Source organism: Anomaloglossus baeobatrachus, chromosome 6, assembly GCF_048569485.1.
Source record: "Anomaloglossus baeobatrachus isolate aAnoBae1 chromosome 6, aAnoBae1.hap1, whole genome shotgun sequence".
NCBI lineage: Eukaryota > Metazoa > Chordata > Amphibia > Anura > Aromobatidae > Anomaloglossus > Anomaloglossus baeobatrachus.
This window is the reverse complement of record NC_134358.1, coordinates 342992423-343006804: the sequence shown is the minus strand read 5'-3', so window position 1 is coordinate 343006804 and position 14382 is coordinate 342992423. Positions and strand designations below refer to the sequence as shown.

General features: G+C 43.6%; 1 protein-coding gene across 14 annotated transcripts in view; it reads right to left on the bottom strand.

Moving 5' to 3' along the window:
• The window catches only part of TRIO (trio Rho guanine nucleotide exchange factor), a 3493742-nt gene that overhangs the window by 2635428 nt on the left and 843932 nt on the right, over positions 1-14382 (bottom strand). For all 14 annotated transcript variants that reach the window (XR_012724343.1, XR_012724344.1, XR_012724345.1 and 11 more), the window contains exon 23: positions 11938-12053. Coding sequence is in view for 11 of the 14 variants with exons in the window: in XM_075314973.1 (XP_075171088.1) it covers positions 11938-12053 (116 nt within the window). In the remaining 3 variants the exon portion in view is untranslated. The remainder of the gene's footprint in view (positions 1-11937; positions 12054-14382) is intronic.

Sequence of the window (14382 nt, the reverse complement as noted above, 5' to 3'; positions counted from 1 at the left end):
AAAACCGATAATCAAATCTGCCCTCACCACAAATGCCATCTGTATAAATCGGGACACATACCTCATGTCGCTCTGACATATATCAAGCTACTGTGTGATACATCGCCCATAAACTACAGGGGACATCAGGTCATGAAATGAAGGATCTAATGTGAACAATAAGGCTATGTGCGCACAGTGCGTTTTTCGCGCCGTTTTTGCGCGTTTTTCGGGTGCGTTTTTGGCCTCAAAACTGCATGACTTTGCTTCCCCAGCAAAGTCTATGAGTTTTCATTTTTGCTGTCCGCACACATGTTTTTTTTACCTGCGTTTTTGAGTTAAAAAAAAAATGGACATGTCAGTTCTTTCCTGCGTTTTTCTGTGTTTTCCGCCCATGCAATGCATTTGAAAAACGCAGCAAAACGCAGAGATCAAAAACGCAGCAAAACGCAGCCAAAAACGCACCAAATCGCGGCAAAAACGAATGCGTTTTTTTCAACACAGGTGCGTTTTTGTGCGTTTTTAGCGGCCAAAAACGCACAAAAACGCAGCGTCAAAAAGACGCAGTGTGCGCACATAGCCTAAAGCTGGTGTCACACTAAACGACAGCGACAACGACGTCGCTGTTACGTCACCATTTTCGGTGACGTAACAGCGACCTTGTAAGTCGCTGTTATGATCGCTGCTTAGCTGTCAAACACAGCAGAAGCAGCGATCATAAGGTCGCTGTGCTACATGTTCAGAGAGCAGGGAGCCGCGCTTAGCGCTGGCTCCTTGCTCTCCTGCAGCACACATCGGGTTAATTAACCCGATGTGTGCCGCAGCTACATGTCACAGTTCAGAGAGCAGGGAGCCGCGCTTAGCGCTGGCTCCTTGCTCTCCTGCAGCACACATCGGGTTAATTAACCCGATGTGTGCTGCAGCTACATGTCACAGTGCAGAGAGCAGGGAGCCGCGCGCACTGCTTAGCGCTGGCTCCTTGCTCTCCTTGCTACAGTATACATCGGGTTAATTACCCGATGCATACTGCAGCCACATGTCACAGTGCAGGAGCCGGCACTGGCAGCAAGAGCGGAGGCTGGTAACCAGCGTAAACATCGGGTAACCAGGGAAAGGTCTTCCCTTGGTTACCCGATGTTTACGCTGGTTACAGCTTACCGCAGCTGCCAGTGCCGGCTCCTGATCGCTTCATTTCGTCGCTCTCTCGCTGTCACACACAGCGATGTGTGTGTCACAGCGGGAGAGTGACGACCAAAAAATGAAGCTGGACATTCAGCAACGACCGGCGACCTCACAGCAGGGGCCAGGTCGTTGCTGGATGTCACACACAGCGACAGCGACGGGACGTCGCTGCAACGTCACAGAAAATGGTGACGTAGCAGCGACGTCGTTGTCGTCGTCGTTATGTGTGACACCAGCTTAAGAGAGTGCTGTGAGAAGTGATAACGGCTTAGGAAAACACCAAACAATGAAAAAGGTATAATTACCACTGGGAGAGATAGGAATATAATGGGCTGAAAAAAGAAACAATAGTCCGTAACGAACTCCTATCTACAAGGCATCAAGTAACAAGCTCACATAAGATCCATTCATTACCTGTTTTACCGGTGATCAGCGGAGAAGTGAGTGAAGGGATAACCCTGCACGGGTTTAAATAGTGGTGGAAGGCGGGTGCATGTGTTAATTTCCTCATTGTGGAACGCAAACGGTGCAGAGGGTGAGACGCACACCACGCGTGCGCAATAGAATCAAGAAGTGCGCACATGCGCAGTGTGTTCACAGGGTCTTTATTCTCCCTTTGCTCCCTTCACTCACTTCTCCTCTGATCACCAGTGAAACAGGTAATGAATGGATCTTATGTGAGCTTGTTACTTGATGCCTTGTAGATAGGAGTTCTTTACGGACTATTGTTTCTTTTTTCAGCCCATTATATTCCTATCTCTCCCAATGGTAATTATACCTTTTTCATTGTTTGGTTTTTTCTTAAGCCGTTATCACTTCTCACAGCACTCTCTAATTGTTCACATTAGATCCTTCATTTCATGACCTGATGTCCCCTGTAGTTTATGGGCGATGTATCACACAGTAGCTTGATATATGTCAGAGCGACATGAGGTATGTGTCCCGATTTATACAGATGGCATTTGTGGTGAGGGCAGATTTGATTGTTATCGGTTTTGTTCATTTAAACCCTTTCATAGTCTCTCATTGACATCCTGTAGTTCACAGTAAATCTGTGATTCTTTTGACAAACAGTTGTCTAAAGCAGTATTGCAACTTATATACATGTATTTTTATTTTTTACACAGATAATTTTGCTTCAATTGTATAAACCAAGATAAGTGTTGTGAGTCCAGACTTTACCTTCCATTACCAGAGGTAATGGATAAATTAATTCTTTAATAAAATGGTAAAATTGTTTTTTCCTGTATATTTTCAAGTATGTTTGATACCTGATTCATTTTGTCTATGACATGACTTTCTTTTCTAACTATTATGATCTACATATATCCTTTGTATTGATATCTTGTTTTCGTGTTATGTAGAACCATATAAAATTGAAGAAGGCGAATAGCCGAAACGTTTTATTTGCAATACCTTATTGGAAAAGAATTTTTTTGAATAAAAGATAATCACAACATAATCCCTTTCTGAGTGCCGGAGTTAGGGCTGCTTCTCACTTGCGAGTTTCTCGCAGTAGAGCAATGCGAGAAAATCTCGCATTGGAATCGGACACATGTTAGTGAATGATTCAGCTCTCATCTGCGATTTTTTTCTCAGTCCAAATCGGACTGAGAAAAAAATCGCAGCATGCTGCTTTTTTGCGAGTTTCTACTGCGAGTCTCTCCAATGCAAGTCTATGGGAGCGTGTAAAAAATCGGATGTCACGGGACAGCATTCACACCATCCTAGTGACATCCGATTTTCTAAATACAGTGTATACAGTGACAGCGGGTAACCTCAGTGACAGCTCAGCTGATCGCGCTACTCACCTCAGTTGCTGCTTGGAGGTGACCGGAGCGGCGGTGTCTTCTGCAGCTCCTGTCACCTTCATGCTGGAAGCGACGCTGGAGGTCCGTGGATTACGCCGGACATGGAGGGTTTTTTGGGGCTTATTAAATTGGTAATGAGGGAATTTGTTTGTTTTTTATTTCTAATAAATGATTTTTTCATGTGTGTGTGTGTTTATTTACTGTAACTTACAGATTAATCATGGAGGGTGTCTCATAGACGCCTGACATGATTAATCTAGGACTTATTGGCAGCTATGGGCTGCCATTAACTCCTTATTACCCCGATTTGCCAACGCACCAGGGCAAATCGGGAAGAGCCGGGTACAGTCCCAGAACTGTCGCATATAATGTATGCGGCAATTCTGGGCGGCTGTTGGCTGATATTGTTAGGCTGGGGGGCTCCCCATAACGTGGAGCTCCCCATCCTGAGAATACCAGCCTTCAGCCGTATGGCTTTATCTGGCTGGTATTAAAATTGGGGGGGACCGCACGCCATTTCTTTTAATTATTTAATTATTTATTTCACAGCACAGTATAGACCCGCCCACCGGCTGCTGTGATTGAGTGCAGTGTGACACCTGTCACTCAGCGTGGGGGCGTGTCTCACTGCAACCAATCATAGGCGCCTGTGGGCGGGGAAAGCAGGGAATACGAGATTGTTTAATGAGCGGCCGGCTGTTTCAAAACAGTAAAAGCCGCCGGAGCAGTGAGAAAGCCGTGCAGCGCGGCGCCGGGGATCGGTGAGAATGAGAGAGGGCTGCTAACTTCAGTCACTCAGGGGATTAGCGGTCACCGGTGAGCCCTTCACTGGTGACCGCTAATCAGGACGCGGCACAGACAGAGCCGCAGCATGACAATGAAGTCGGGTGAAGTTCACCCGAGTTCATTCTGATTGTGCGGCTCTGTCTGTGTCTGCTGTCATCTGCCGTTCAGCTCTGCTACATGGCTGTCTGTATCTGCTGTCAGCGGCCATGTAGCAGCGCTGAATGGCAGATGACATAGTAAAAAATACGCATTACACACGCATTACACACGCATTACACACGCTAGTAAAATCTCAGAAATAGCATCGCACTTGCGTTGCACTCGCACCTAACGTGAACTAAAATCAGCCGAGTTTTTTTCAGCCCAGTCGGACCGATTTTACTCGCATAGATGTGTTTCCATCCTTACTTGTATTATATGCCCTATATTAAGCTGACTCCTCACACTCTCTCTCTCTTCTTCTCGCTTCTTCTGGAAGGACACACAGAAGGATGGCTGAGTACCCCTCATATAGGGATAGAAATAATGCTTTTAATTAGTGATTACATGTGCTTGAATTATATAGTGTATTAAGTGTATTCTTGTTAAATAATAATAAACTTGTTATATTTTATTATTACAACAAAGTGACTGAGTATATGCTTGATTGGGATGCACCAGGTATTAAGGGCAAAGCAGAATAAGGCAATAGGAACAGAGAAATTATTACCCTTGGGAATATATACAGTATATTTGTGATATTGGGAATAGATCCTTTGTGATAGTAAAGAGACGAAGGTCTTTTACACCTTTTGCACAATAATAGTAGTTAGGTTGTGCTTTTATGCCCCTTTCACAGAGGCACTTCTATTCCCCTTTTACACTCGTTAAGCGAGGTACCACTATAGTAATAAAACAGAAACCTAGTACACCACATTTGGCTGTGCAGCACTGATTTCTCCAAGCGCTGGTAAAACAACTCAAATTAATTTGGCGTTCCAATGGCATAGAAGTAGAGTATTTCGCTCACACCTCAAAATTTGTGAAGAAAGTGGTGAGCAAGCTGACAGAATCCCCAGGATTCCGTATGAGCATGTGCATGATATCTGATGAAGACCTTGATTCAAAGTCGAAAACGCGTTTGTTTCATCACTTTCGACAATACTATTGTAACTAATAAGTGAATTTGAGAAAAGAATCAAGCTCCATGCATTCTGCTAATACCAGCTGACAGCACCAAATAGAACCTAACTGCTATATTGGAATTCATATGCTATACACATGGTACCACTGTGCAGGGACATATCGAAGAAAGGCAGACACCAGCCAGAGAATACAGAATTGTGCTATGCTTTTACACATGTTTATTTCCTTTGTGTATACTGGAAGAACACACAGAAAAATAGGGTTTTAAAAAAGGCAGATTGGCCATACCATCACACAAAACTCCAAAAATGGGTGTTAGAGAAGTAAGCCAAAATATGCTAAGCAGCCATGTTGTATCTAATAGCCATTTTAGGCAGACTTGAGTAAACTAACTTTGCAGCTAATGAGATGCATTGGCTAGAGTTCTTCCCCCAGAGAGGAGATACAGTGCTGGCCAAAAGTATTGGCACCCCTGCAATTCTGTCAGAGAATACTCAGTTTCTTCTTGAAAATTATTGCAATCACAAATTCTTTGGTATTATTATCTTCATTTAATTTGCTTGCAATGAAAAAACACAAAAGAGAATGAAACAAAAATCCAAAATTTGTTTGTAGTCTTCAGACTTCATAATGCCATGTACACGGTCAAGCACTCCAGTGCCAGAGGCAGCAAAGCAACCCCAAAACATCAGGGAACCTCCGCCATGTTTGACTGTAGGGACCGTGTTCTTTTCTTTAAATGCCTCTTTTTTTTCCTGTAAACTCTATGTTGATGGCTTTTCCCAAAAAGCTCTACTTTTGTCTCATCTGACCAGAGAACATTCTTCCAAAACGTTTTAGGCTTTCTCAGGTAAGTTTTGGCAAACTCCAGCCTGGCTTTTTTATGTCTCGGGGTAAGAAGTGGGGTCTTCCTGGGTATCCTACCATGCAGTCCCTTTTCATTCAGACGCCGACTGATAGTACGGGTTGACACTGTTGTACCCTCGGACTGCAGGGCAGCTTGAACTTGTTTGGATGTAATGCTGGCGTCACACGGCACGATATATCGGGCGATATGTCGTCGGGGTCACGTCGTTAGTGACGAACATCCGGCATCGTTTGACATATCGTACCATGTGACACCTCCGAACGACTGTGAACGAGCAAGAATACTCACCTTATCGTTGCTCGTTGACACGTCGTTCATTTTCATAATGTCGTTCCCCTTTCTGTGCTCCGGTTGTTCATCGTTCCCGAGGCAGCACACATCGCTTCGTGTGAAACCACGGGAGCGATGAACTGCAGCTTACCTGTGTCCCGCTGGCAATGCGGAAGTAAGGAGGTGGGTGGGATGTTACATCCCGCTCATCTCCGCCCCTCCACTTCTATTGGGCGGCCGCTGTGTGACATCGCTATGACGCCGAACGTCCCTCCCCCTTCAGGAAGTGGATGTTCGCCGCCCACAGCGAGGTCGTCCGGGAGGTAAATACGTGTGACGGGGGTTAACGACTTTGTGCGCCACAGGCAACTAATTGCCCGTGATGCACAAACGACGGGGGTGGGTGCGATCGCACGATAGATCGTCCAGTGTGACGCCGGCATTAGTCGAGGTTCTTTATCCACCATCCGCACAATCTTCTGTTGAAATTTTTCGTCAATTTTTCTTTTCCTTCCACATCTAGGGAGGTTAGCCACAGTGCCATGGGCTTTAAACTTCTTGATGACACTGCGCACCGTAGACACAGGAACTTTCAGGTCTTTGGAGATGGACTTGTAGCCTTGAGATTGCTCATGCTTCCTTACAATTTGGATTCTCAAGTCCTTAGGGCGGCTTTGCACGTTGCGACATCGCATGATACGATCGCGACGATCGTATGTACATCGCGACAGTACGATGTAGTTCCTCGCTCCTGCGGCAGCACACATAGCTGTGTATTACGCCAAAGGAGCGAGGACCATCACCTTACCTGCCGGCGGCGGCTATGCGGAAGGAGGAAGGTGGGCGTGATGTTTACATCCTGCTCATCTCCGCCCCTCCGCCGCTATTGGCCGCCTGCCGTGTGACGTCACTATGACGCCGCACGACCCGTCCCCTTAGGAAGGGGGAGGGTCGCCGGCCATAGCGACGGTCGCAGGGCAGGTGAGTGCATGTGAAGTTGGCGTAGTGATAATTTTCGCTACGCCAGATATCACAAGATATCGTACCTGTGACGGGGGCGGGGACTATCGCGTGCGACATCGCAGCATCGGCTTGCGATGTCACAACGTGCAAAGCCCGCCTTAGACAGTTCTTTGGTCTTCTTTCTTTTCTCCATGCTCAATGTGGTACACACAAGGACACAGGACAGAGGTTGAGTCAACTTTAATCCATGTCAACTGGCTGCAAGTGTGATTTAGTTATTGCCAACACCTGTTAGGTGCCACAGGTAAGTTACAGGTGCTGTTAATTACACAAATTAGAGAAGCATCACATGATTTTTAAAACAGTGCCAATACTTTTGTCCACCCCCTTTTTTATGTTTGGTGTGGAATAATATCCAATTTGGCTTTATGACAATTTTAATTTTAATTGAACACAAATTAAATGAAGATACTAATACCAAAGAATTTGTGATTGGAATCATTTTCAATAAGAAACTGAGTATTATCTTACAGAATTGCAGGGGTGCCAATACTTTTGGCCAGCACTGTATGTATAGGTTTACTTTTATCTAAAGAGTTACAAAAAAATTTAGAAGTTTGTCCAAAAAATGTGGTGCACGTTTTGCGCCATATTCCAAGACCCGTAGTGTTCTCATTTTTCGGGATCTGTGGCCCAGTGATGGCTTACTTTTTGCATCCCAAGGTGACATTTTTAATGGTGCAATTTTTTGCACAGATGCTATATTTTGATCGCCTGTTATTGCATTTTGCGCAAAATGTGCGGCGACTAAAAAATGTAATTTTGGTGTTTAGATTTTTTTTCCACTATGCCGTTTACCGATCAGATAAATTTATTTTAGATTTTGATAGAACGGGCATTTCTGAACGTGGCGATACCAAATGTGTGAATATTTAATTTTTTTAACCCTTTAATTTTCAATGAGGGGTGATTTGAATTTTTAGTTTTTTCAAAACTTTTATTTTTTGTTTTACTAGTCCCCCTATGGGACTATAAGGATCAGCAGTCTGATCGCTCACTCATTTCTGGTGATCATAGCTGTGATCATCAGAAATACTCACCTCTTGTCACTGGCAGCACTCGGCTGGGTGAAACAGGAAGTGGCACATGATAGCTAAAGGAGTCATCACTTGACTCTGTGCTACTATGACAACCATCAGCTCACAGTGATCACGTGACAGCGCTGCCGATGGAGTTGGGTAAGTGAAGATTTACCATGGTAAGGATTTCAAGTGCCATGTCACATTTTGACATCACGATTTAAGGGGTTAACAGGCACGAGTGGATAGTGGATTCACTCGTGCCTGCGAGGCACACATGTCAGCTGTTCAAATCAGCTGACGTGTGCAGATCGCCGGCAGTTGACCGCAGCAGCCGCCTATGATGGCAACTATATAGATTAAGACGCGCGGTCGTAAAGGGGTTAAACAGACCTCCTCATCATGCTGTTCACATTTTGACATCATGAGACCAAGACGACACCTAACAATTGATCGACATTGCGAGGCTACAAGCAGGAGATGCAAGTGGCCACTGAGCTTAGAGTGTCACTGTGTGTCATCAGCAGGTTGCATCAAAAATATAAAGAATGGAATAGTCACAGAAAGGAATAGAAGTAGATAGACTTTAGCTACATCCTACACTGAAGATCGTTTCATTGTGAACAATGCCTTTTAGAACTGGATGATGAATGCCACACAACTACAGGCACATTTAAGACAGGTGAAAGGCACCTAAGTGTCATGTCTGACCATTCAAAACTGTTTTCATCAGCGTGGTCTGCATGTTACATGACCTGCCCCCCTCACCAGCCACAGGCACCATCCACATACATGGGCCAGGGAGCATCTATGCTGGACGTAGGATCAGTGTTCATTGATGAAAGTCAATTCATGCTGAATAGGAAAGATGGTTGCTAACGCATTAGTCACTGGTGGTGGTGTTACAGTGTAGGAAGGTTTGTCAAGTCAATACAGAAGTGCTCTAAACTTTGTGAGTGGTATAGTGACAAGCCCTACTACTTGAGTAACATCATGAATTCAGCCATTGTGCCTCAGCATGAAAAACACAGGTCTAATTTTGTCTTCATAAACGATAAAGCTCCACCTCATTGAGGTGGCATTATTAGGGATCATTGGGGTACCTCAAATGGAACTGTATGTACTTTCTCACGACCTGAATAGCAAAGAAAACATATGGTATCAGCTGAGTTGCAGTGTAGAGGCTCGTACTTTTATACCCAAGAACCTCAACGACCTCAGGGCTTCCCTTTAAGAATGGTGAGATGCCATGCTTCAGAAGACAATGATTGATTGCTCTCAGTGAGAGAAACAAAAATAAAATTTTGTAGTTTTGATACCTTTTAATGGCTAACTAAGATAAAAATAAAATATGATGTTATAAAGCAAGCTTTCGAGACATCTCAGGTCTCTTCCTCGGGCATGGTATGACAAAATAGCTGAAGAAACACAAATATATACACAAAACAGGGCAGAGCGATGCATAGTAAAAGGACATTTAAATAAACAAACACTGAGCTTGGAAAGTGAGTTCTTAATTAACTTTGATTAGTGGTGTGAGTTTTCAGAAGACAATAACTCAACTTGTGAACAGCATGAGATATCATTGTCAAGTTGCAGTTGACGCTCAATGCCACATGACAAGTTATTGAAACATCCACATTTTTTAGGGGGAATTTACCCACCACGGATGTTGGCTTTTGTTTCCCAAAATTGTTTGAGATGAGGATATCCTTGTTTGAGATGAGGATATCACCATTTTATGCTTCTATCTAAATGCATTACTTTCATGAAAAAATAATCACTGTAGCATGAACTTTTTACATTTTTCATAAATTTTGCCAGAGGGCAATATATATATATATATATATATATATATATATATATATATATATATATATATAGTGTATATACACTCCCACAGAGGTGATTGATTGCCTGTAATAAACAATATTCAAATCTATTATATAAACCTGAGTATATGTATGTATGTTGGTATGTCTGCTAAAGAAATCCGCACTGTCGCATGTACAATCACAAATGTTTGCACAGATGCCCCATTTGACTCAGGAAATGTTATAGGCTATGTTTTGAGGGGAAATTTTAACCCTGAGCTTTACCTATTCGCCAAAAAAACTGCCTTCATTAAAGTCAATGGAGCTGCGAGACATAATGCAGCAAGAACTTCAGAAAAATGTTGGTGTGTCACAATGCGCAGCCACACCCTTGAATGGAATGTTGGCATGTTACAATGCAGCCAGGGAAAGAGACAGACAGGGAAAGAGACAGACAGGGAAAGAGACAGAGACTGGGAGAGAGACACACAGGAAAAAAGACAGAGACTGGGAGAGAGACAGAGAGAAAGTTATTGTACCAGGCAACACTGGGTACTACAGATAGTTCTTCATAAATATCATTTAAAAAGACTGAACAGACTTTAAACTTATCACACAGACCGGGGCATATGAGTTTACTTTTTAATAAATTAGACTTCCCCCCTGCGATGGAGAGATCTTCCTTCCTGTGTTGGAACTCCTCGGATGGAGTTACACTGGGACAGGTTGCCAATAGACTATCTGGAACAGCATATTTTGGGGCCCTGCAGGGGAGCTGCCCGGAGAGGAGACTATCCTGGTTGGAATATCCTCAATTGACCACATTCCTAAAAAAAAAAAAAAAAATCCCGGGAAATGCTCTATCATCCCCACCTACACATTTTGAGACCCTAATCTCACTTACTGTGGCACCGAAACATGCCATTTCTTTGATATACAACCTCATATGTGCAGCCCAGTATAGAGGTACCCCATCATATATAGAGACTTGGCAAAGAGAACTCCAGATCACGTTGTCGGAGCAGGACTGTCTCAAGATATTTACACTTTCTGATAAAATGTCCATTTCTTGTAGCGCACAAGAGAAGAATTTCAAAATTCTTACACGCTGCTATAAATGCCCTGACGTATTGCATAGGATCTTCCCCACAGTACCAGATACCTGTTGGAGGTGCGGAATCGAAGTTGGTACTATGAAACACATACGGTGGGATTGCTCTCTGGTAAGGACATTCTGGGATTCAATTTTTGAAATATACTTTCAAGTGACGGGTATGCGGGTGGCCCCCACACCTCAAATAGCCTTGTTATCCTTACTTCCTGGGTCCCTCTCAGTAGCCAAAGGGGGTGTCCTGCGTTTCTTTCTCATCGCCGCTCGTATGATTATCCCAAGACATTGGAGGACAACTACAGTTCTCTCTGTGAGGGAGTTTTTGGAGGAGATGAATAGACTAGAACGTATGGAATCCCTGATGGCGGACGATAGTGACAAATGGGATAAATATGCTAGCACTTGGTTTTCATGGACTCATTTCAGAGAGACCTCGGCTTCTAAATCTTGGCTCAGATAGGGGGTTTTGCCTAGGTCTTTCCCCCTACAGGTTCTGATATGTAGCTTAAGTTCGCAACATGCGAATAAGTACGTCTTTTTCTGCGAGGGAGCCCTTTGGGCACCCTATCTACCCCTTCTTCTTCTCATACCCTTTTCTCTTACTCTTTTCTATCTTTTCCTTCCTTATTTCTTTTTTCAGATTCACAATTAGTCTTTACATTTAATATTGATATCCATATTGTTTCTATAAGATTACATTCCATAGTAAGATCTACTTTGAGTTGGTATGTCTTAGTCTGTTAAGAAGATAAAGCAGATATGTCACATTCTTGTGAAAGTATTCTTTTGATACAGCATTTTCTGAATGAACCGAATATTTAGATAAGTTTCAACATCATTATTATTACTCTCTTACATGTGTTACTGAATATGCATTATCTTGTTTACTATACCTTTAAATTCAATAAAAAATTATTTACTGGAAAAAAAAAAAAAAGACTGAACAAACCTGTTTTGCACTTCGTTCAAATACCACATATTGTTGACAGTGGTCAAGTCGTCTTTTCCTCAACGTCCAATAATGTAGGACTCTATTTTCTCTTTGAAACAATTCATTTAATATATCTAAAAAGTAAAAAAAATAGTAAAATTAAGACAGACAATAATATAGTGCAAAATACAGCAAGCACAAATTGAGAAAAGAAATGTTTTGTCGCCACCGGAGTCTGCTCCAGCGACTTCTGCTCCGATCGCCAGGCAACGCCGTGTTCCTGCCGTGGATGGTGCTAGGAGATGAGTCGATGCCAGCGGCACCGGTGGGCGCAGGCTCCGATCATCCACTGGGCTGGGTTATTTTGGGATCTGTAGCACCACTGGCTGACTGTGGGTGGCGTGTGTCTTCCAGCTGAAGTTGCCAGCGTTCAGCTACAGCCAATGGGAAGACACCACACCCTTCTTATTCCCCCTCCTGTCACATGACCACTGCCAGAGATAGTTCTGATTTCCTGGCTCCTGGTCCGCCCTATTCTGTTTTGTGATTCCTGTGTGCTGACTTCTGCGTGTTTTCTGACTACCCTTTTGCCTGCTGTTTTTGTACCTCGCTGCCCGATCCAGATTTGACCTCTGATACGTTTTCTGATTATGTCCTTGTCTGCCGATTCTGTCCCTGTTCTGCTATTCTTGGTTTGACACTGCCTGACGACTACTCTCATCGGACTGCAGCCTTCCACAGGTAGTGATCTCCAGGGCCCTGTGTAATTCCAAATCCCTGTATAGGGGTTCAAGGATTCTGGGGGTCCTGCTTGGTGAGTGGCTTCCCTCTAGTCTGTCCATTACATCCCACCTGAGTCTGTTGATCCAGGCAGGCGTTACAATAAAGACTTAAGGGTGGAAACACATCTATGCGAGTAAAATCGGTCCGACTGGGCTGAAAAATACTCGGCTGATTTTAGTTCACGTTAGGTGCGAGTGCAACACAAGTGCGATGCTTTTTGCTCGCGTGTGTGTTGCGATTGCGATGCTAGTTTCATGCAACATCTTAATTAGATAAAAGCTATTACACATGTGTCATTTAATGTACCTTTGGGAATGTGCTGTCACATTCATCTGTTGAATATTTAATGAGCGAAGTTACTGCCACACTCGCAAATGTGAACGCTGGTGCGCGTGTGTGATGCTACTTTTAATCCCCTTCCATAGGAAATCATTGGGACAAATGGTGCGAGAAACTCGCAAAAAAGCAGCATGCTGCGATTTTTTTCTCGGTCCGATTTGGACTGAGAAAAAAATCACAGATGAGAGCTGAATCATTCACTAACATGTGTCCGATTTCAATGCGAGTTTTTCTCGCATTGCTCTACTGCGAGAAACTCGCAAGTGAGAAGCAGCCCTAAGGGTGCTTTACACGCTGCAACATCTCTTGCGATCTCATTAGCAATGTGACACGCCAGATCACAGATGCGATCTGCGGAGATCGCACATGTGACCGGCGCTATAAAAACAACCTATGTGCGACCTCGGCAGATCGCATCTGCGATCTGGTGTGTCACATCGCTAACGAGATCGCTAGCGATGTCACAGCGTGCAAAGCACCTTTTATTCAACTGAAGAACTGTTCTCCAGTGGCTTTGCGTTTTGATGAATGTGAATATTAATATTCCAACAAAAGCTTTTATTACATAAAATGTAGTTTAAGCGTATACATTAGTATTGAACTGTACTCTTGATCCTTAATTTCCGTGTGAAAGTAAACGGAATAATAAATTAATTCTGTTAAAAACGCAAATATTTGTTAAACAGAATTCACATGCCTTCTAAATCAAACGCATGAAAGGTTTACCATCTTAAATATTAAACAACTTGTTTGGCTATATGTGTCTCCTGAGCTGGATGGATCTTGATTTTCCCTCCACAGTGCAGTCATTCCAAATAAAAAAACTTCTTATAACTGGTACATCCCAAAGGCAATGAACTGGTAAACTGTATCACTAAAAAGCACTGCAGCTTATCCTATAACAAAGTCTGCAGAAAATGATGGATCACAGTTCCCAAAGCAGATATACTTAGATGTGGATGTTAACCCCTTCACAACGTTTGACATAAGATGGTTGAGAAAAGGTTCCCACAAAATGATGTAAACTTAGATCATTGCAATCATATGGCCATAATGGCTGTTCCCATACGACTGTAGCTAGGAACCCAGCTTAAGTTATAAATGAGATCCAGTTGACACAGCCGGGGACGGTCCACGTGCTGCCACTGGCTGTTTAACCTTTAACCCACCAAAATGCCTTGAACAATACACACTGCAACATATAAGTGGCTGGGAGAGAGCGTGCACTCTCTCACCCAACTGAGACTCCTTCAAAGTGATCTTGGGGGCCTATCATGGAAACCCGGTTTCAAATAACGACCAGCCTGTGTGCCAGCTACAGCAAGCCTGTTAGACCATGTC